The 21,807-nt window shown below is 42.6% G+C and overlaps 1 protein-coding gene across 1 annotated transcript in view; it reads right to left on the bottom strand.

Moving 5' to 3' along the window:
• Positions 1–4,904: 4,904 nt before the first annotated feature.
• Positions 4,905–21,807, bottom strand: part of trpm5 (transient receptor potential cation channel, subfamily M, member 5) — a 183,793-nt gene continuing 166,890 nt past the window's right edge. The window contains exons 23-26 of the mRNA XM_072518897.1: positions 18,008–18,140; positions 14,687–14,759; positions 10,790–10,880; positions 4,905–7,625 (exon numbers count right to left, since the gene is read on the bottom strand). Coding sequence (XP_072374998.1) covers positions 7,522–7,625; positions 10,790–10,880; positions 14,687–14,759; positions 18,008–18,140 — 401 coding nt within the window. The 3' untranslated portion in view covers positions 4,905–7,521. The remainder of the gene's footprint in view (positions 7,626–10,789; positions 10,881–14,686; positions 14,760–18,007; positions 18,141–21,807) is intronic.

Here is a 21,807-nt window from a genome sequence, read left to right as displayed (position 1 = left end):
CTGCACAGTGACCCAAGCCGGGAATCGAACCTGGGACCCTGGTGCTGTGAAACAATAGTGCTAACCACTGTGCTACCGTGCCGCCCACAGTATATGTAATCAATCTCTGAAGCGTTCAAGATTATCAAATGCCTTAATTCCCATTGCTTGTCATGGTGCAATCATTGCTTCCCGATTTGTCTTGCCTCTTACACTCTTCAAACTTGTCTACTAGAGGCTGGTTTAGCACAGTGGGCTAAACAGCTGGCTTGTAATGCAGAACAATGCCAGCAGCGCGGGTTCAATTCTCTTACCGGCCTCTCCGTACAGGCGCCTGAATGTGGCGACTAGGGGCATTTCACAGTACCTTCATTGAAGCCTACTTGTGACAGTAAGCGATTATTATTATTATTATTATTATTATTATTATTATTATTATTATTATTATTATTATTATTGTAACGCCGCCGCAAACGCCTTATAGCAGGCATTGTCAAACTCGGGGGCGCGACTCACGGGTGGGTCACGGACGGGTGTCGGGAGGGTCGCTTGTGACAAGTGATTATTATTATTATTACTGTAATCTTGACAATCTTAATTTAAAAGCAGTTCTCAAATGGAACTCTGCCAAGGAAGTTCACAAGGAAGTACTGAGGGTTTTGGCAAAGGTTGATATCCTGACTGGTGCAGGCTTGTAGGGCCGAAGGGCCTGTTCCTGTGCTGTATAGTTCTTTGTTCAAGTACAGCAAAGGGCCTTTAAACAGTTTGTCGATACTCATCATTTTAAATGTACCTTATTTGGTTCCTAGAGGTTCTGGGAAACAAGAATATTGATTGTACTTGAGACTCGGTTCCTAAATGTTGTTAGATTGGCTATTACAATATAGTTTAGAAGAAAAAGCCTATTTTTGTGCAGAGTATGTTTAATTGCTGGTGAAGAGCAGAGATTTGGGCATATTACACATATTGAACTCCAAACTATCAGAAGGCTATTGCGGTTTGAAAGAGTACATTGCAAGCTCACAAGGATTCTGTCTGGTCTGAAGCAATACATGTACTTCACATGAGGGATTTTTCATTAGAGAAAATCAGATTATTGGACCCCCCCCCCAAAACCAAGGCCTCGGACAGTGAATGATAAGCCCTTAGCAAATACCTCCAGCTTCATCCCTTTAATGTTTCCACCTCAATGAATTCAAGCTTGGCACAATGTCAGTTGCTCTTCTGTTACCTTCACCTTTATGTCCCTTCCTTTGGGCAGGAGTCTTCTCACTGCACAGCAGAGGCTTTCACCTGTCTGGACCTTTCTCTTTGGCATCTTACCCTCTCTGCATCTTTCCATTGAGAATTGCTGCTGTGACATCAGCTATCTCAATTTCTCTGATCTTGTTTTATCAAACCTAGCTACTTCTAAACTTTCACCACATGGTATCGCTGTTTGGTGAACTGACCTCTATCCAATCAGAGGCTGAATGGTTATCCTCACACCTTGTTCTCCCGCCCCTGAGCCATGATGCCACCATCAAACAATTGTTTTCAAGACTGTCACTAACCTCATCTGTGGAAATCTTTCCTCTATGGTCTCCAACCTCCTCATCTCCTAACCCCAAACAACCCACTTCCACCTGCATAAGATTTACAAATGAGACTGTCCTGATAGACTTATTGTTTCAGCCTGTTCTTAACCCACTAAACTGATCTCTATGTTGACCCTCTTTCTTCCTTTGTTCAATCTCTTCCCATCTGGATATACCGTGGCACTTTAACAGTCTCCAGTTTCCTGTCTCTTAACACTTCGCTTCACACCATGGGCAACCAATCTCTCTATACTTCCATCCTTCACTAGGATGGTCTGAGAACTCTCCCCTTCTACCTTGAGCAGAGGCCCAACCAGTACCCGTCCACCACCACTCTCTCACCTTGTTCTAACTTTGAACAACAGCTCCTTCAGTTCCACTTACTTCCTCAAAATGGAAGGTGTTCACAGAATCTCTACAGTGCAGAAGGAGGCCATTCGGCCCATCGGGTCTGCACCGACCCGCTGAAACGCCGCCCTACCTCGGCCCAAACCCCACACTATCCCCGTAACCCCATCTAGGGCCAATTTAGCATGGTTAATCCACCCAACCTGCACATCTTTGGACTGTAGGAGGAAACCCTCACAGACACTGGGAGAAAGTGCAAACTTCGCACAGACAGTCGCTCGAGATCGGAATCGAACTTGGGTTCCTGGCGCTGTGAGGCAGCAGTGCTAACCACCATGCCGCCCCGTGTTGCTATGGAAATCTGTATGGATGCTAGCTCTTTTTGTGGTATGTTCACTTCTACTCTGGCCTTTTTTGATGCCTATATTAATGCCACCTCCTGCTCTGATTTGAAAAATGTCACTGATTTTGCTTCCAATTTCTATCCTCTCTTAACCTGGTCCCCCTCTGAATGTCCAATTCCTCAATCTTGTTTTTTAAAGGGACTTGAATAACCACCTGGAGAGGGGGAAAAATGGCAAGGCTTTTGGTAAATGGTGGAGGTGTGGAACTAGGTTAGTGGCTCTTAAGAGCTAGCATGGACATGATGGGCTGATTGGCCTCATTCCGTGCTTTATGCATTCAATGATTCAGCAACTTCTCTTTCTCGGGATAGACTACCGATGTTCACGATAAACCAACTGACTCCCACAGCTACTTTGATTGTTTTTCCTGTTACAGGGAGAGATGGTGGGTTAGCTTTACCCCTATTCCCTCACCTCTTGGTTGTTTGCAAATGATATATATTTTTAAAGGGAGAGGTTTTAAACTCCTTTTGGATGTTGTGACTTAATAATGGACACAAAACAGGAATTCTGGTAAGCTTGTATCAGAAGAAAAAATAAACGTTTATTCGCACAATACCCCAAAATGTTAATGCAACAAAACACTCCCTCAAATGCTGACATGTACAACAAGAAAATATAAGGTGTGTGCTTAGGTTGTTAATGGAATAGCAAGAAAACAAAGTGTGTGCTTAAATGAGTCCTTCAAAATGAACCTCATTGCAGACCTGGATGGGGTCCTGTCTTGTGGTTCTTTGAAGGTGAATGGAGATTGTAGCTCTCTGGGCTTTCAGACAAAGCTGTGCACAAGCATCTAGAAAAAGAGATGCACTCTTATTGTAGATGGGAACAAATTAGCCCCTCTTGTCACTGCCTTGGTTAACTTATTAGGCAGGGTTCTGTCATCTTGCTGGAGGAATGGTTCCTCCTCTACCCGGTTGGTCTCCAGATCATACTTCTATTGTCCACGTGATTCAAAATTAGAAACAATTGCTACACAATGGTGGATGAGCAACGGCTGTTCATACCTGCTTGTGATAAATTAGCTTCTTCATTCGTCTCTAAGTTTTGAGTTTGCAGTTGGAAGGAGAGAGCTATTATATTTGAGTTTTGGTAAATATTCAGGCAATAGGAACTGTAAATTTTGCATATCTGGATATCGAGAATGCTTTTTCAAAGGAGGGGTCTCCATCCATGGACATGTACATTTAGTGACTTTCCAGAAGCATGTTCAAACATGAGTTCATCCTTGTCTGTCTAGAAACAGTGTCAATTCATTATGCCATGTTTCTTCAAGAGTCCACACTGAAGAAATTTCATCTAAAGATTATGAATTTTGCATGCCTTCACAGGGTATGATATTTCACATATTATACTTCCTGTGAGGACTCTGGTTTATCCTCCCAATTTATCTGTCTCTGCCTGTCGTCTTGTTCTGAAGATGCACCCTTCCATACCAGTGCTTCTAATATGTCTTCCATTTTTCCTCAATCAAGGATTGCCCTCTGCATGGTTGACAGCCTTTTGATTATGCCCACCCCATTTCCTACATTTCTGCTCTCACATCACTTGCTCCCTCTCAGAAATAGGATACGGTTGTTTTTCTCCTCATCCTTGAATCCACCGGCATCCAAGTTCAATGCACCTAATCTTTCAACTAGGAACTTTTTCACATTTCTGGATTCCATTGAGTTGAATAATTTAATCATGTAATTTGGCCCAATTTTTGAATTCAGCAGTTGTGGATAATCGGTCTCCTATTTTCTATTTACACCTTCTCTGGACAGATCTTTTGTTTTTGTCCCTTGTCCATTGCCTTCTCTTCTTGCCTTGAGCCATCAGCTTTTTTGTCCTTTAATCTCTACTGCCTTCCACCCCATCACAGACCTTTTCTTTTGCCCTTTCCTCCCTTTTTCTCTGCCTTGCTTAAAAGCTGTTACATCTCTGCTTGCATTTCTCATAGAGTCATCAACTGAAATTTTAATGGTTTCTCACCACAGATGCTACCAGACATGTTGAGTATTTCCAGCATTTTTGTTTTCATTTCCGATTATGTGGTACGATTGAAATATTTAAAATAAAGGAAGTGTGAGGTTGGATGAAAAGGAGAAGAATGGGGTCTTTCACCAAGAGATCATAGGTACAAGGTTAAATGTAAAAGAGCCAAAATAAATGGGTGGTGAAACCCCTGCATGGAGTTGTGAAATTGTGATGTTCACTTCCAGACTTGTGAGAGGCTGAATCTTGTCAATGTTCTAGTTTGGAAAGGATATTGGACCAGGGTCAGTAAATGTGAACAGTGCTTTTGTCATGGCGGGTAGACACTGATACAGACTGGTTGGGCTGAATGGCTTCTTTCTCTGTCTTTTGGCACAGATCTCTTATCAGAAGCTGGCTGCAGTAAAATTGTTAAATGCAGTTCTGTTCAGACAGCTTTATTTTACTTCTGTGCATAGGCCATTGCAATGTGTACTTCATGGAGAGCTAACAATTTTGTGCCTTAATTCGTGGGCACAATTTGTGGTCATAGATCACCCATTTTTCATTCCACAATGTAACTTGGGCTGAGCGTTCCTTTTAAATAGATGTCAGCTGAATTTTTATCTACCATATTTGGAGATGAAATGCAGGCTTCTCTGCTTTTAGAGCAGTAACATGCAACAATAAGACTGAAGATTTTCTCATCCAGCCTATTTTTGGTTCTGTGTTCAGTTAGGGAAGCCATTTGCAATACCCTGTGAATTCTTTGCATGTTACATATTCCTTTTGTTGGCCTGTAAACAAGATTGTTGAAATTAGTAAGTACCATGGTAATGTAATCCTTTTTACGAAATGGATTCTGGTATTATTTCAAATACATTTCTGATCCAGAGTGGAGTGAGGGGGCAAGTGTTCATGTACACAGGCAAATATCTGTATGGTGGCAGCTTATTAAAATCAGAAACTCTTCATTTTAATTAGCTGTAGGAACTGAGATATAATCAGAAAGTCTGAAATGGAATGCGAAAAAACATGAAGTTCATTCCTTCCTAAGGTTATGCGCATGCACTTGATCTAATCTCTGCAGACGGTTGGATAGAACCTCTGTTGTCTTCTACTCATCATTAAAGCAAACTGCAGTGCACCTTAAATCCTACATTCATGGTAAATCAAATAGGTTACTTGGAATAGCATTTCCATGATCCTACGCAATCTTGGTATCTGCTCAGTAGTTTTCTCTGCTACTCATCATTCACTTGACTATATCTACTCCTAAGTGGCAATAACTGCATCATGAAATGTATTGAAATGTAAACTACCATGGCATTTTACCAAATAATGCTGGTCGAGATAGCATGACTTTTATTCATGATCTATAATTATATAAAATAATGCAAAGTGGTCCCTTGGATTATGAGAGCAGACAGAAGCACATATATCTTCGGCTCAATCATTAATAAGCAATATTGTTGATGCTTTTTGGAATGTTTTGCAAACCAGATCACATTCCCAACCCGGAAATTATTTTTTCCTGACCTTCTCCAAAGTCTGGAGCTGTTGCCTGCAATGGAACGCATCTGCTTTTCTGTTCCCAAAATGACTTATTGAAAATGTGGCTAGTGACCAAAGTGTTCAAAAATGGAAATTATGAAAGACTTGGTTTCTGAGAGGTGTTAGGGAGGTGAATGATGGGAAGATATGGCAGTAAGGCTTTTCAACAGTCCATACCATCCTTTATCATTTTGAAGGTAGGAATAGGCTCACAAAAGTGTGCAACTTACTTTGGTGTATTATATCAGAACTAATATACAACCAGGAAATCGCTGGAACAACATAATTAAAATAATCTTTAAAGAAGGCTTCAAATTGCAGGAATGCTTGAAAAGATTGTAGCACGCCTATCTAATAACCTGCAAAAGTAATTTTCAATACCCAGTGTGTATGGTGAAAGATGACATCTCTACGCGAGAACACTTTATTTCAAAAACAATTGCAAACATGTTTGGCAGTGTCACATACATGGTTGTTTTATAACTGCAAATCTGGTTAGTTTGTTACACATGAGGGGAAAGTGTCCTTGGACTGTTTCCCTCCTCAAACCTTAAATCAAGTGCAACAGAAAATCAGTCCACAAATCTCCAACCATCGATATTCAAATGCACCTTGGTGCTAATTGGTATTTTAACAGTAAAGGATCAGGGTGCGATGAAGTGATATCAAAGTTAATGGACAGTCTATCCTTGATGTTGGCTTGATCAAATGAGTGTCTAGATTATGACTAATAAAACAAGATGTACGTTACATCATTTATACAAACTAAAGGTAAATTAAGGCTCATATTGTACTCTTGACCGATAGTGAATCGATGTGAAATATTAAAACTACCTTATCCCATTAAAGAACATAGCTAAATACAAATCCTAGATTTACTCACACATGTTAAAGGCTTGTATTTTGGTAGGATGGGTAGCTATTCATCACCTGCTTGGGCAGTAATCTGCTGGTTGAGATAGTTTAACCTTTATTCATGTTCCATAAAATGACATGGCAATCTATCCTACCTGATTTTCAAAGTACTTCACAGAATGAATGTGAAGTGCAGTAACATATCTATGTAGGCAAATACAAATGTGTACAATTATATACAGCAAGGTCCCGCAAATAACCCTGAGATTGATGATCAATTTGGTTGGTTGAAGGAAAGTATTTTGGGCAGACACCAGAAGAACCACCAAGGATCTTTGAACTTAAATTTAATGTCGTCTCGTCTTCAGGATGGAAATCTGCTAAAACAACACTCCGAGTGCTACCCTACAGTGTAAGATTAGGTACTCAAATTCTTCAGTGGAGCAAACCATTGTGTAGATGTTTAAAATTCGGTCCAAAGCACTGGGAGCAAAATTTCTCTTCAGCTGATAATGTGCTGGTTCGAGGTTAACTTGTATGTAAATCCATGCAGCTTCAGTTTAATACAAATTAAATAGTGCATAAGAGAAATACTATTCTAATAATCACTGAATCAGTGAAAGTTTTTGTTTTGTTTATGTTTAGTAAGACTGTCACTTTCTTTCTCTCCCCCATTTAAAAAAAAAAGTTGCTACACGCTATTTCCTCTGGAATTAAAATTCCAGAGCTTGTGCCGAGCTTTCAATCTTTCACCAGAAAATGGCACAGAGCATAGAAAGATGCATGTCGGTGAAACATTTCTCCATTATGTTGCTCAGTACTGGGGTGTAATGTGGCTTATCTTGAAGCTAGTCATCAATGTACTGTATGGCCATGGCAGTCTTGTCCCCTGGAGAGTCATCTGCAGGTGGTTCATTTTGTGGCTGTTTTTTGCAGACTGGAATTGAAGCATCTATGGTAGTGGGAGAAATATAGTTAATGTACCAAGTTTTTAAAGTATTTTAATCTATTTTCCCTGGTCACTGCCATGCAGCCTGAATGATGTGTTCATGAAACTGTTGCCCACTATGTAAATAGTTCAATTCAAACATACATGTACAGCTTATGACCTACACAGCATCAGAAATGTGACGTTACATATTTTACCTGCAGTATGTGGAATATTAAAAATACAGCCTCGAATACTTGTGTATTCAAACTGTATTACTGGAAGCAGCGTGATTTGTATGTCCGCAAAGCCATCCAAACTCTGTTACATTTGAAGCACATAATGTCTGCCAAAAAAAGTTTTAAAAACAGCAGTTTTTATGTCCAACATCACAGAGCTGGAATCCCCCCAAGTCCACTTTCTGCCTTTGCTGTGGGTAGGATCCATGAGCACGAGACCTTCTGCTGCATTGGCAAATTGTTAAAATTTGGCCTTTGACAATGAGTGTCACGTAGCCGTGGAGACGGTGGAAGCAGTTGGCATTGATTCATTGATATATTATGAATGCTTTGAAACATGACATGTGGTAAAGTACAGCATGATTGGGAGGACCATTTGACTTTTGCATTCCCAAACCTCTCCTACTCCAGGCTATTCGTTGCATCATATCTGGATCTGTCACAGACCAATCGGGGTTCAGTTTCTATGATTAGCCAAACACGTAATTACTGTTTTACATAACATAAGAACAAGGAGCAGGAGTAGGCCATCTGGCCCCTCAAGCCTGCTCCACCATTCAATGAGATCATGGCTGATCTTTTGTGGACTCAGCTCCACTTTCCGTCCCGAACATCATAACCCTTAATCCCTTTATTCTTCAAAAAACTATCTATCTTTATCTTAAAAACATTTAATGAAGGAGCCTCTACTGCTTCACTGGGCAAGGAATTCCATAGATTCATAACCCTTTGGGTGAAGAAGTTCCTCCTAAACTCAGTCCTAAATCTACTTCCCCTTATTTTGAGGCTATGCCCCCTAGTTCTCCTTTCACCCGCCAGTGGAAACAACCTGCCCGCATCTATCCTATCTATTCCCTTCATAATTTTATATGTTTCTATAAGATCCCCCCTCATCCTTCTAAATTCCAACGAGTACAATCCCAGTCTACTCAACCTCTCCTCGTAATCCAGCCCCTTCAGCTCTGGGATTAACCTAGTGAATCTCCTCTGCACACCCTCCAGTGCCAGTACGTCCTTTCTCAAGTAAGGAGACCAAAACTGAACACAATACTCCAGGTGTGGCCTCACTAACACCGTATACAATTGCAGCATAACCTCCCTAGTCTTAAACTCCATCCCTCTAGCAATGAAGGACAAAATTCCATTTGCCTTCTTAACACCTGTTGCACCTGTAAACCAACATTTTGCGACTCATGCACTAGCACACCCAGGTCTCTCTGCACAGCAGCATGTTTTAATATTTCATCATTTAAATAATAATCCCTTTTGCTGATATTCCTACCAAAATGGATAATCTCACATTTGTCAACATTGTATTCCATCTGCCAGACCCTAGCCCATTCACTTAGCCTATCCAAATCCCTCTGTAGACTTCCAATATCCTCTGCACTTTTTGCTTTACCACTCATCTTAGTGTCGTCTGCAAACTTGGACACATTGCCCTTGGTCCCCAACTCCAAATCATCTGTGTAAATTGTGAACAATTGTGGGCCCAACACTGATGCCTGAGGGACACCACTAGCTACTGATTGCCAACCAGAGAAACACCCATTATTTCCCACTCTTTGCTTTCTATTAATTAATCAATCCTCTATCCATGCTACTACTTTCCCCATAATGCCATGCACCTTCATCTTATGCAGCAACCTTTTGTGTGGCACCTTGTCAAAGGCTTTCTGGAAATCCAGATATACCACATCCATTGGCTCCGCGTTATCTACTGCACTGGTAATGTCCTCAAAAAATTCCACTGAATTAGTTAGGCACGACCTGCCCTTTATGAACCCATGCTGCGTCTGCCCAATGGGACAATTTCCATCCAGATGCCTCACTATTTCTTCCTTGATGATAGATTCCAGCATCTTCCCTACTACCGAAGTTAAGCTCACTGGCCTATAATTACCCGCTTTCTGCCTACCTCCTTTTTAAAACAGTGGTGTCACGTTTGCTAATTTCCAATCCGCCGGGACCACCCCAGAGTCTAGTGAATTTTGGTAAATTATCACGAGTGCATTTGCAATTTCCCTCGCCATTTATTGTGCAACTACAAAATAGAAGGTGAACAGTGGAGATCTGCTTTGTTTCATTTAGCAACCCCTGTGTGTTTGTGTCTTCCTGAGCTGGCACCATAATTATGCAATGGCACGCCATTATTGAATTTTGAATGGCCACTGATGGAAGTTAAATATTTGTCTTAAATGGATACTGCCTAACCACATGTATTTGGGAAAGCTTGATGGCAAATAACCCATGTGATTTACTAAGAATGACACCAGCTGAGACAAATACTGTGTGAACTCTATGTGCAGGCTTTGAATTGAGCTTTGAATCATGGATAAATGAAAAATGCTCTGTTCATAGGTCTCTGAGCAGCATCACTAGCCCAGAGTCTGAAGGCCGTTTTGGTGGATTTGTAACGTACCTGCTGAATCCAACACTCTCACGGGCTCCGTTAACTTTCAAATGAATTTGGTCAGTGCATTGAAATTATGATAGTTTCATTTGAAAATGGACATTTTTCTTTCAGCTTCTCTTTGGATTACAAGCAGTCTGGTTTGTATTTTCTTTATGCAAGGGCATGCAGAGAATTTCGGTCATGTGACTTGTATTAGCAACAAACTTGTATCTGTACAGAATTTTTAGCAAAAGTGGCCATTGTTATTAGATCAGCAAGCTGGAACTCATTGCAAATTGTGAAAATGAATTCAATAAACTGGTGTTCTGTGGGCTAAGGTGAGGAAAATAACCATGAAAGCTGACATTGTCTTTTTAAAAAAGCTTTAGCTCACTTGCATCCTTAAGGGAACATACCTCACACAACTCCCTATCTGGCCTGCATGCAATTCGCGTCCCAAGTTGACAACAGCTGCTGTGGTGAGATTTGAACTCTAGTCTCCAGATCAGTAGTCCAGTATGCTACCAAGCTGAGTTGAGAGAAAGTAAGAGTACCTGTGTATGTTGGAGGAGGTCTGTTACAATGCAGGTTGTGTTGAGTAAAGGATTCGATCATCCAGGATAGAACATCACTGCAGTATGTCATCTGTAAAAACAGCAAGAACTGAACTAGGGAAGTGCAGCTTCCTTTTTCAAGTTTCATTTAAAAATTGGTGCAGGTATCAAAATGAAACAATTGGACATAGAACATAGAATGATACAGCACAGTACAGGCCCTTCGGCCCACGATGTTGCACCGAAACAAAAGCCATCTAACCTACACTATGCCATTATCATCCATATGTTTATCCAATAAACTTTTAAATGCCCTCAATGTTGGTGAGTTCACTACTGTAGCAGGTAGGGCATTCCACGGCCTCACTACTCTTTGCGTAAAGAACCTACCTCTGTCCTATATCTATTACCCCTCAGTTTAAAGCTATGTCCCCTCGTGCCAGCCATTTCCATCCGCGGGAGAAGGCTCTCACTGTCCACCCTATCCAACCCCCTGATCATTTTGTATGCCTCTATTAAGTCTCCTCTTAACCTTCTTCTCTCCAACGAAAACAACCTCAAGTCCATCAGCCTTTCCTCATAAGATTTTCCCTCCATACCAGGCAACATCCTGGTAAATCTCCTCTGCACCTGCTCCAAAGCCTCCACGTCCTTCCTATAATGCGGTGACCAGAACTGTACGCAATACTCCAAATGCGGCCGTACCAGAGTTCTGTACAGCTGCAACATGACCTCCCGACTCCGGAACTCAATCCCTCTAGCAATAAAGGCCAACACTCCATAGGCCTTCTTCACAACCCTATCAACCTGGGTGGCAACTTTCAGGGATCTATGTACATGGACACCTAGATCCCTATGCTCATCCACACTTCCAAGAACTTTACCATTAGCCAAATATTCTGCATTCCTGTTATTCCTTCCAAAGTGAATCACCTCACACTTCTCTACATTAAACTCCATTTGCCACCTCTCAGCCCAGCTCTGCAGCTTATCTATATCCCTCTGTAACCTGCTACATCCTTCCACACTATCGACAACACCACCGACTTTAGTATCGTCTGCAAATTTACTCACCCACCCTTCTGCGCCTTCCTCTAGGTCATTGATAAAAATGACAAACAGCAACGGCCCCAGAACAGATCCTTGTGGTACTCCACTTGTAACTGAACTCCATTCTGAACATTTCCCATCAACCACCACCCTCTGTCTTCTTTCAGCTAGCCAATTTCTGATCCACATCTCTAAATCACCCTCAATCCCCAGCCTCCGTATTTTCTGCAATAGCCTACCGTGGGGAACCTTATCAAACGCTTTGCTGAAATCCATATACACCACATCAACTGCTCTACCCTCGTCTACCTGTTCAGTCACCTTCTCAAAGAACTCAATAAGGTTTGTGAGGCATGACCTACCCTTCACAAAGCCATGCTGACTATCCCTGATCATATTATTCCTATCTAGATGATTGTAAATCTTGTCTCTTATAATCCCCTCCAAGACTCTACCCACTACAGATGTGAGGCTCACCGGTCTACAGTTGCCGGGGTTGTCTCTGCTCCCTTTTTGAACAAAGGGACCACATTTGCTATCCTCCAGTCCTCTGGCACTATTCCTGTAGCCAATGATGACATAAAAATCAAAGCCAAAGGTCCAGCAATCTCTTCCCTGGCCTCCCAGAGAATCCTAGGATAAATCCCATCAGGACCCAGGGACTTATCTATTTTCAGCCTGTCCAGAATTGCCAACACCTCTTCCCTACGTACCTCAATGCCATCTATTCTATTAGCCTGGGTCTCAGCATTCTCCTCCACAACATTATCTTTTTCCTGAGTGAATACTGCCGAAAAATATTCATTTAGTATCTCGCCTATCTCTTCAGACTCCACACACAACTTCCCATCCCTGTCCTTGACTGGTCCTACTTTTTCCCTAGTCATTCGCTTATTCCTGACATACCTATAGAAAGCTTTTGGGTTTTCCTTGATCCTACCTGCCAAATACTTCTCATGTCCCCTCCTTGCTCGTCTTAGCTCTCTCTTTAGATCCTTCCTCGCTACCTTGTAACTATCCATCGCCCCAACTGAAACTTCACACCTCATCTTCACATAGGCCTCCTTCTTCCTCTTAACAAGAGATTCCACTTCTTTGGTAAACCACGGTTCCCTCGCTCAACGCCTTCCTCCCTGCCTGACCTGTACATACTTATCAAGAACACGCAATAGCTGATCCTTGAACAAGCTCCACTTATCCAGTGTACCCAACACTTGCAGCCTACTTCTCCACCTTATCCCCCCCAAGTCACGTCTAATGGCATCATATTTGCCCTTCCCCCAGCTATAACTCTTGCCCTGCGGTGTATACTTATCCCTTTCCATCATTAACGTAAACGTCACCGAATTGTGGTCACTGTCCCCAAAGTGCTCTCCTACCTCCAAATCCAACACCTGGCCTGGTTCATTACCCAAAACCAAATCCAACGTGGCCTCGCCTCTTGTTGGCCTGTCAACATATTATGTCAGGAAACCCTCCTGCACACACTGTACAAAAATCCACCCATCTAATGTACTCGAACTATATCTTTTCCAGTCAATATTTGGAAAGTTAAAGTCTCCCATAATAACTACCCTGTTACTTTCGCTCTTATCAAGGATCATCCTCGCCATCCTTTCCTCTACATCCCTAGAACTATTTGGAGGCCTATAGAAGACTCCCAACAGTGTGACCTCTCCTTTCATGTTTCTAACCTCAGCCCATACTTCCTCGGAAGATGAGTCCCCATCTAGCATCCTCTCCGCCACCGTAATACTGCTCTTGACTAGCAGCGCCACACCTCCCCCTCTTTTGCCTCCTTTTCTGAGCTTACTAAAACACCTAAACCCCGGAACCTGCAACATCCATTCCTGTCCCTGCTCTATCCATGTCTCCGAAATGGCCACAACATCGAAGTCCCAGGTACCAACCCATGCTGCCAGTTCCCCTACCTTATTTCGTATACTCCTGGCATTGAAGTAGACACACTTCAAACCACCTACCTGAACACTGGCCCCCTCCTGCGACATCAAATCTGTGCTCCTGACCTCTATACTCTCATTCTCCCTTACCCTAAAACTACAATCCAGGTTCCCATGCCCCTGCTGCATTAGTTTAAACCCCCCCATCCGCCTGCATTTTGATTATAGAACTGAAACCACAAAGCACCTTCAACTAAGGTGGGGGACAGACTAGCAACCTGTCGGGAAATTCCAACTATGGGACCAGGCATATTGAATGTGTAACCAGTATCTGGCATATCAGTTTGATGTCACATTGGTCATAATTAATATAGTTGGCTCTGAACAAATGTTTATCATCGAATTGGAACTAGCATATTCTGGCTGGCTTGGTAGCGGTTTGATATTTTCAGTCTAGTACCATACCATCAAAGGCCTAGTATATTATCTGTGATGACACATCCCAGTACAGTACCAGGCCCAGCATACAGCAGTGCCAGATCTTCTACTACTTTAATGCTTTGTTCCACTAAATGCTTTACTCATTTTCAAAACAGGCAAAATACTGATGTGCTTTGTGCATGTTTTGTTTGGTCAGTTAGGTGGTTGACTGTCGTAGACAAAATAATGTACACATCCTCTTTGCAGTGATATTATATTTTTGTGTTGTTAAACGTTTCCTTCCCATCTCCCATGTAAATGTTATTTATATTTCCATGAAGGTAGTGGTAAGGAGCAGTCTTCCTCAACATTGTTGCAGCTCCAGTGAGTTGCATTTGTGTCACTGTACCAAGTTTAAAATATAGCCACAACTCCCAAACCTGACAGTTACCATCACGATATTCAAATGATCACAAATAAAGCTCTGGTAGGGCATGCTATGAAATCAGGATCAGTTTTGACCTACCCTTGTCTCGAGGGTTATGAGACGTTTTTCCTGTTCTTGAAGCCTGTTGATTGATTTTGACAATGAATCCACCCTAATCGGAACAAACCGTATAATTAAATCATTAGATTTTGATCTCTGCTATGATTAAATAGGTGCCATTTAAGTTGAGGCTGGGTGTAATTAGCCATATACTGGCACACAGGACAACTCAGGAAATGGGGTAGTCTCCAGCTATGACCTGTGCAAAATTATTTGAACAAATTCCAGAAACCAATTTGAAGATGCTGTACTTGCCACCTAGCTCCTAAAAGTTTGTTTCTATTTGTGAACAGAAATTAGCTTAAATTGATCAATTGGTTAATTAAGCAATACATTTCCTGTAGCTTCTAGAATGTTCTGGAACCTGTAAGTTTAAATTATGGAAACATATTGTTTGAACATAAATTAATAATTGGCCTTCGTTAGACACGATGCAGTTGATTTGTGCATGTCAGTTCCATTGTCATTTATTACATGCTATTTATTATTGTATCCTATTCATGTGGTGCAAGCAAACTTCCATGTGCTAGATAAGATGTGCACAAATGCTACACCCACATACAATACTTTGCACATTGTGATCAGGGGCGAAATTCTCCGGAAACGGCGCGATGTCCGTCGACTGGCGCCCAAAACGGCGCACATTCAGACGGGCATGCGCCGCCCCAAAGGTGCGGAATGCTCCGCATCTTTGGGGGCCGAGCCCCAACATTGAGGGGCTAGGTCGGCGCCGGACGAATTTCTGCCCCGCCAGCTGGCAGAAAAGGCCTTTGGTGCCCCGCCAGCTGGCGCGGAAATGACATCTCTGGGCGGCGCATGCGCGGGAGCGTCAGTGGCCGCTGACAGCTTCCTACGCATGCGCAGTGGAGGGAGTCTCTTCTGCCTCCGCCATGGTGGAGACCGTGGCGGAGGCGGAAGGGAAAGAGTGCCCCCACGGCACAGGCCCGCCCGCGGATCGGTGGGCCCCGATCGCGGGCCAGGCCACCGTGGGGGCACCCCCGGGGCCAGATTGCCCCGCGTCCCCCTCAGGACCCCGGAGCCCGCCCGCGCCGCCTTGTCCCGCCGGTAAGGTAGGTGGTTTAATTTACGCCGGCGGGACTTCGGCCCATCCGGGCCGGAGAATCGCGCGGGGGGGGGGGGGGCCGCCAACCGGCGCGGCGCGATTCCAGCCCCCGCCGAATCTCCGGTGCCGGAGACTTCGGCAACCGGCGGGGGCAGGATTCACGCCAGCCCCCGGCGATTCTCCGACCCGGCGGGGGGGGTCGGAGAATCTCGCCCCAGATGTTCGACATTGCACTGGTTCAGATTTTGTCTTTTCTGATTTGCCTTTTGACTGTTAAAAATCTAGGTATAGGATCCAGACCTTTCAGTAACACCAGTGTTCAAATGAGGAAGGCAAGGCGGATCAGATTATTTTAAAAATGTGTAGATTGCAAGAGAAAAGACAAACTGGTAAAGATGGGCCACAGTCTTGACATCCTGGGAAAGAATGCGTTAGAATAACCAGATCTAGGTTATCAGTGCTTGATGTTATTAAAAAGTAAATCAAACTCCAACTTCTGGTATCCATATGTGCAGTTGAACACATAAGTTAAGAAGTTGCTGTTGGGGTTGGCCTGCACCTCTCTGAGAGACATGAAATTGATATACCCACTGGATACCTATTAAACATGCCAGAAAAAGTTAGACCTTGATCGTATCATAGAGTCCCTGCAGTGCAGGAGATGGACATTTTCCCATCTCTGAAAGACTATTCCACTCAAGCTCACTCCCCGCCATATCCCAATAACCACTTAACTTAACCAACATCTTTTTTGGACACCAAAGGAGCAATTTAGCATGGCCAATCCACCTAACCTGCACATCTTCGGACTGTGGGAGGAAACTGGAGGACCCAGAAGAAACTCGCGCAGACACGAAGCAGGAAATCTAGTGCCAGGGAGCTTGCTTTGCAATGACTAAGATTTAACAAACCATTAAGGGGTAACTGGCATTTATGGTGACTGCGTGGGGAGAGTGTACAAACTCCACACAGTCACCTCATGGAATGTATTGAAGAGGCGCTGTTGCTAGGCCTGCTCACACAGCTCCCAAAACCCTTGTTGAGGGCACTGAAATGGTTCTTTAATTTACAGCATGTTGCCATGTAAAAGCCCACTCAAAAATCTCTGGGCAGCTATTAAAGGTTATGCATTGTGAGCATCATTTGTTTGCTTCTGACAACAAAGTCCAAGCCAATAAGAATGGAGCAAAGAAAATTGCAGAGGAGCAATGTCTAATAATGCTACTTAACAAGCTGAGGAAACTTTTTACGCACACAAAATAATATAATATTGAACTGTAACCGGCTGATGCTGACTGACCATTAGTGGTCTGGGGATTGAGTTATGATGAAACACTGGACTTGGGATTTCAGTGAGTTAAATTTTAGCTTTGGATTTTAATTTTGAAAGAAGGTTAAAGGTACAGATTGAGAAGAAATTAGGGTAAATGTGAAAATAGCCGATTTTAACAGGATGAAAATAAACTGGGGAAAATCAACTTGAAAAATTAATCAGGAATGGCACATATAGACAGTATGGCAACACGGGGGAAAAAATACAAACATCTGTCCTATCTGCAATGTTGGAGATGCCACCTATTGGAGATATGAAAGTGAGGCCCCATCCCCAGCTGGGTTTAAAAGATAACATGGCTCTTATTTTGAAGAGAAGAAAGATACCCGGTGTCCTTGCTAACATGAGCAAGACCGTTAGAGGCTACTAGATAGAATAGCCAAGTGGACTTCCTCATGTACCTTATCTTAATAACCCCCCCCCCCCCCCCCCCCCCAGTAATCTTGTGAAGAATCTATTTGGGGAAGTGTTAATAGTAATGTGAGACTTAAAGAATGCTAAATATAAAGGTGAGCCGTTTTCAAAATTGTAAATGCTTCAAAAGAAAAAGCTGCAGCAATCATTTTGGACATGGGAGACAGGAATCTTCTAATAATGATGGTGAGAATTTTTTTTTCTGACCCTATTGCTTGAAGAGCACCTCAACAGAATGGCGCTCTTCCAGCTTTTAATTCTTGGAGACAACACTGTTTTTGGTTTATTCAACAGATTTGAACCAATGCTGGTGAGATTGCATTTACTACCATCCTTAAACTGCTACTGTTCTTGTACTGCTGGTGGTCTCATGATGGTGTTAAGTTCCACGGTTTTGATCAATGATGACAAAGAAACAGCAGACCAGGATATCGGTCCACTGTTGACAGTGCTTATATGACAAAGTCAAGTTTTCACTCCAAATACTTACTTGGTGGAGGTTTTCTTCAATCTTTCAGTGCTGCTCTCTCTCTTTCCCTTTTCCAAACTAGCTAGATAATTCTCTTTCTGCACAGATTCCCAGATCCTGAGTTTCTGGTCCAAGGCCTCTGGTAAGTGTTTTTCTAGAAGAAATACAAAAAAAACAAATCCCAATTCCCTTTAATGGGGATTTCTATAGTAATTTCTGTGCTAAAGTTAAAACCAAACTCCTTCCATCTAATTTCAATTCCGTTTCTCCGCACCACACGCACACCTCTTGTGGAACGTCTCAACTCAAAGATAATGGTTTGAGGGCCAACATCCAACTAAAGAGAAATTGGACTGAAATGGAAGTGAAAGCAGATCTTGGAGAAAACCTGTTCCACTTGCTCAAAAATCCATTTAATAATAATCTTTATTATTGTCACAAGTAGGCCAACATTAATACTGCAATGAAGTTACTGTGAAAATCCCCTTGTCTCCACAGTCCGGCGCCTGTTCAGGTACACGGAGGGAGAATTCAGAATGTCCAATTCACCTAACCAGGACGTCTTTCGGGACTTGTGGGAGGAAACCGGAGCACCCGGAGGAAGTTATGAAGTTAAGTCCATGATGATGAGCCTATTCCTTATGAACAGATTAAGAATCGATGCAGAACTGGCTACGGCTATCAGAAGCAAATCAATAATGGAACCCCACTGGTGCTATTGCCTACGGTTGTTACATTAGTTTACCTAAATAATGTGACAGAGGTACAGTAGTAGCCCCAAAGCGACTCCAGAAAAGACTACCAAGAAAAATTTAGAGACAGAATTTCCATGGGGTTTCTTCCAATCACCCACCATAGCATTGGTAGAATTTCTGCAAAATCAGGAATAAATAGCCATTCAACTCATTTCTGTAGCGTCCGCTATGAAAAGTCTATCCCTTACCTATTTTCCATCACCTGAATGCTTTGATGACTGGTTTATTTAACAGCTTAAACTATATAAAAGCTGAAAACATTTTTTTGAAAAACCGACGAACCTGCCGTTTCATGGATAAGTGGGACTCATTTCAAAGAGATGGGTGGCACAGTAACACAGCGGTTAGCGCTGTTGCTTCACAGCGGCAGGATCCCAGGTTCAATTCCCAGCTTGAGTCACTGTGCGGGGTCTGCACGTTCCACAGCGCCAGGGTCCGAGGTTCGATTCCCGGCTTGGGTCACTGCGGAGTGTGCACGTTCTCCCTGTGTCTGCGTGGGTTTCCTCCCCACAAATTCCGAAAAACACGCTTGTGTGAATGGACATTCGGAATTCTCCCTCTGTGTACCCGAACAGGCACCACAATGTGCCGACTGGGGGATTTTCATAGTAATTTCATTGCAGTGTTAATGTAAGCCTACTTGTGACACTAACAAAAATTATTATTATTGTAAAGATATGAGAGACTGAATAGCCTCCTTGTGTGTTGAACAACCTCTACTAGCGTTTCTCTAATATACTGTTTTAAAGGTTTTATTTACCTGCTTTCCTTACTTTGCAGAAAAGGCTCCAAGCATCTATGGTACCTAAACATGTATTTTGAGAACTTTATAGCTGTACAGACATCCACAAAGGGCGTGGACCTCATTTGAATAGATTTCAATGAATTTAAATGTTATTAGTGGACCCTTGCCACATGATTCCTCTCCCCCCTCCCCCCCCACCTCACAAAATATTCATACTTCACCAATGTGACATCACGTTGGCGAGGTTCACAACAGGTTTGGCCAAACGAGAAGCTGTTGAGGTAATCCCTCTGGGGCACAGAGATAAGTATAGCCCCAGGGGCTATACTCGCTCCTGCAAACAGCAGTTGAAGCTAGATCAGTTGTCAATTTAAAGCTGTAATAGATAGATTTTTGTTATGCAAAGATATTAAGGGGTGTGGAGAAAGGCAGGTATATGGAGTTAGGTCACAGATTACCATGATTTCATTGAATGGTGGGACAGACTCGAGGGGCTGAATGGCCTACTCCTGTTCCTATACTCCCTCGGGGAAGAAGAAACTCCTCATCTTAGTCTTAAATTGGCATCCCTTTGTTCTGAGACCATGCCCGCTGGTCCTACACACTCCCATGCGGGGAAACATCCTCTCAGCATTTATCCTGCCAAGGCCCTTAAGAATCCTGTATGTTTCAATGAGATCACCTCTCATTCTTCTAAATTCCAATGAGTAGAGTCCCAATCTTTGTCCATAAGACAATCCCTCCAATCCTGGGATCATCATAGTGAACCTTCTCTGAACCCTCCAATGAAATAATATCTTTCCTTAAATAAGGGGACCAAAACTGCTCACAGTACTCCAGATGTGGTCTCACTAGTAACTTGTACAGTTGCAGCAAGACTTCCCTACTCTTATACTCCAACCCCCTTGAAATAAGGGCAAACATTCCATTAGCTTTCCTGATTACCTGTATGCTAGCTTTCTGTGTTTCGTGCACAAGCACCCCCAGGTCCCTTTGTGCTGCAGCTTTCTGCAGTTTTTCTCAATGGAAATAATACTTTCCTTTTGTCATCCCTTCCAAAATGAACAGCTTCACATTTTCCCAAATCATACTCCCATTTGCCAACTTTTTGCCCACTTAACCTATCTCTTTGCAACCTGTTTGTATCCCTCACACAACTTGCCTTTCCACCTACTTTTGTGTTGTCTGCAAATGTGGCTACGGTACATTAACTTCCTTCTTCCAAGTCATTAATATATATTGTATACAGTTGCGGTCCCATCACTGATCCCTGTGGAACCCAATGGTTGCAGGTCGCCAACCTGACAAAGAACCCCTTATCCCCACTCGCTGTTTCTTGCCCATTAGCCAATTCTTTATCCATCATAGGCTCTTATCTCATGACTTAACCTTTTGTGAGGTACCTTGTTGAATGCTTTCTGGAAGTCCAAATACAACACATCTTCTGGTTCTCCTCTATCCACTCTGAGACTTCCTCCAAAAACTGCAATAAAATAGTCACACGATTTCCCTTTCAGGAAGCCATGCTGACCCTGCTTGATTAGATTGTGATTTTCCAAATTTGCTATTACTTCCTTAATAATTAATTCCAACATTTTGCCACCAATAGATGTTTGGCTGATCAGCCTATATTTACCCACTTTTTGCCTCCCTTACTTTTTGATGGGGGTGTCACATTGGTAGTTTTCCAATCCTCCAGTACTTCTCTAGAATCCAAGGAATTTTGGAAAATTGCAACCAATGCATCCACTATCTCTAGCTCCTTCTTTTAGGATCCTAGGCTGCAAACCATCAGGTACAGGAGACCTATCTGCCTTTAGCCCCATTAGTTGTCTAATACCACTTCTCTAGTGATTGGGATGGTATTTCATTCCTCCCCCATATTCTTTCGTATTAATGGGATGTTTAAAGTATCTTCCACCATAAAGATTGATGCAAAATATATTTAATTCCTTTGCCATTTCCCTATTCCCCATAATTATCTCCCCACATTCATTTTCTAAGTGGCCTACATTCACTTTGATCTCTCTTCCTTTACTTCAAGAAGCTCTTATTGTCAGTTTTTATATGCCTCGCTAGCTTGCCCTCGTTTATTTTCTCATTTTATTATCTTTTCAGTCCTCCTCTGCTGGATTCTGAATTTATCCCAATCTTCAGTGCTATCACTGACCTTTGCCTCCTATATGCTTTTTCTTAACACTTTCCTTAAATTTCTTCGTTTGCCATGGTTGGTTTAACCCTCTCTTAGAATCCTTCCTCCTTACTGGGAAATATTTTTGCTGAGTCATGAACTCCCTCCTTAAATGTCTGCCACTTGTTTA

The sequence above is a fragment of the Scyliorhinus torazame genome, chromosome 10 (genome assembly GCF_047496885.1).
Source record: "Scyliorhinus torazame isolate Kashiwa2021f chromosome 10, sScyTor2.1, whole genome shotgun sequence".
Classification (NCBI taxonomy): Eukaryota; Metazoa; Chordata; class Chondrichthyes; order Carcharhiniformes; family Scyliorhinidae; genus Scyliorhinus; species Scyliorhinus torazame.
Note: the sequence above shows the minus strand (reverse complement) of the source record. Positions and strands in the feature narration are given on the sequence as shown.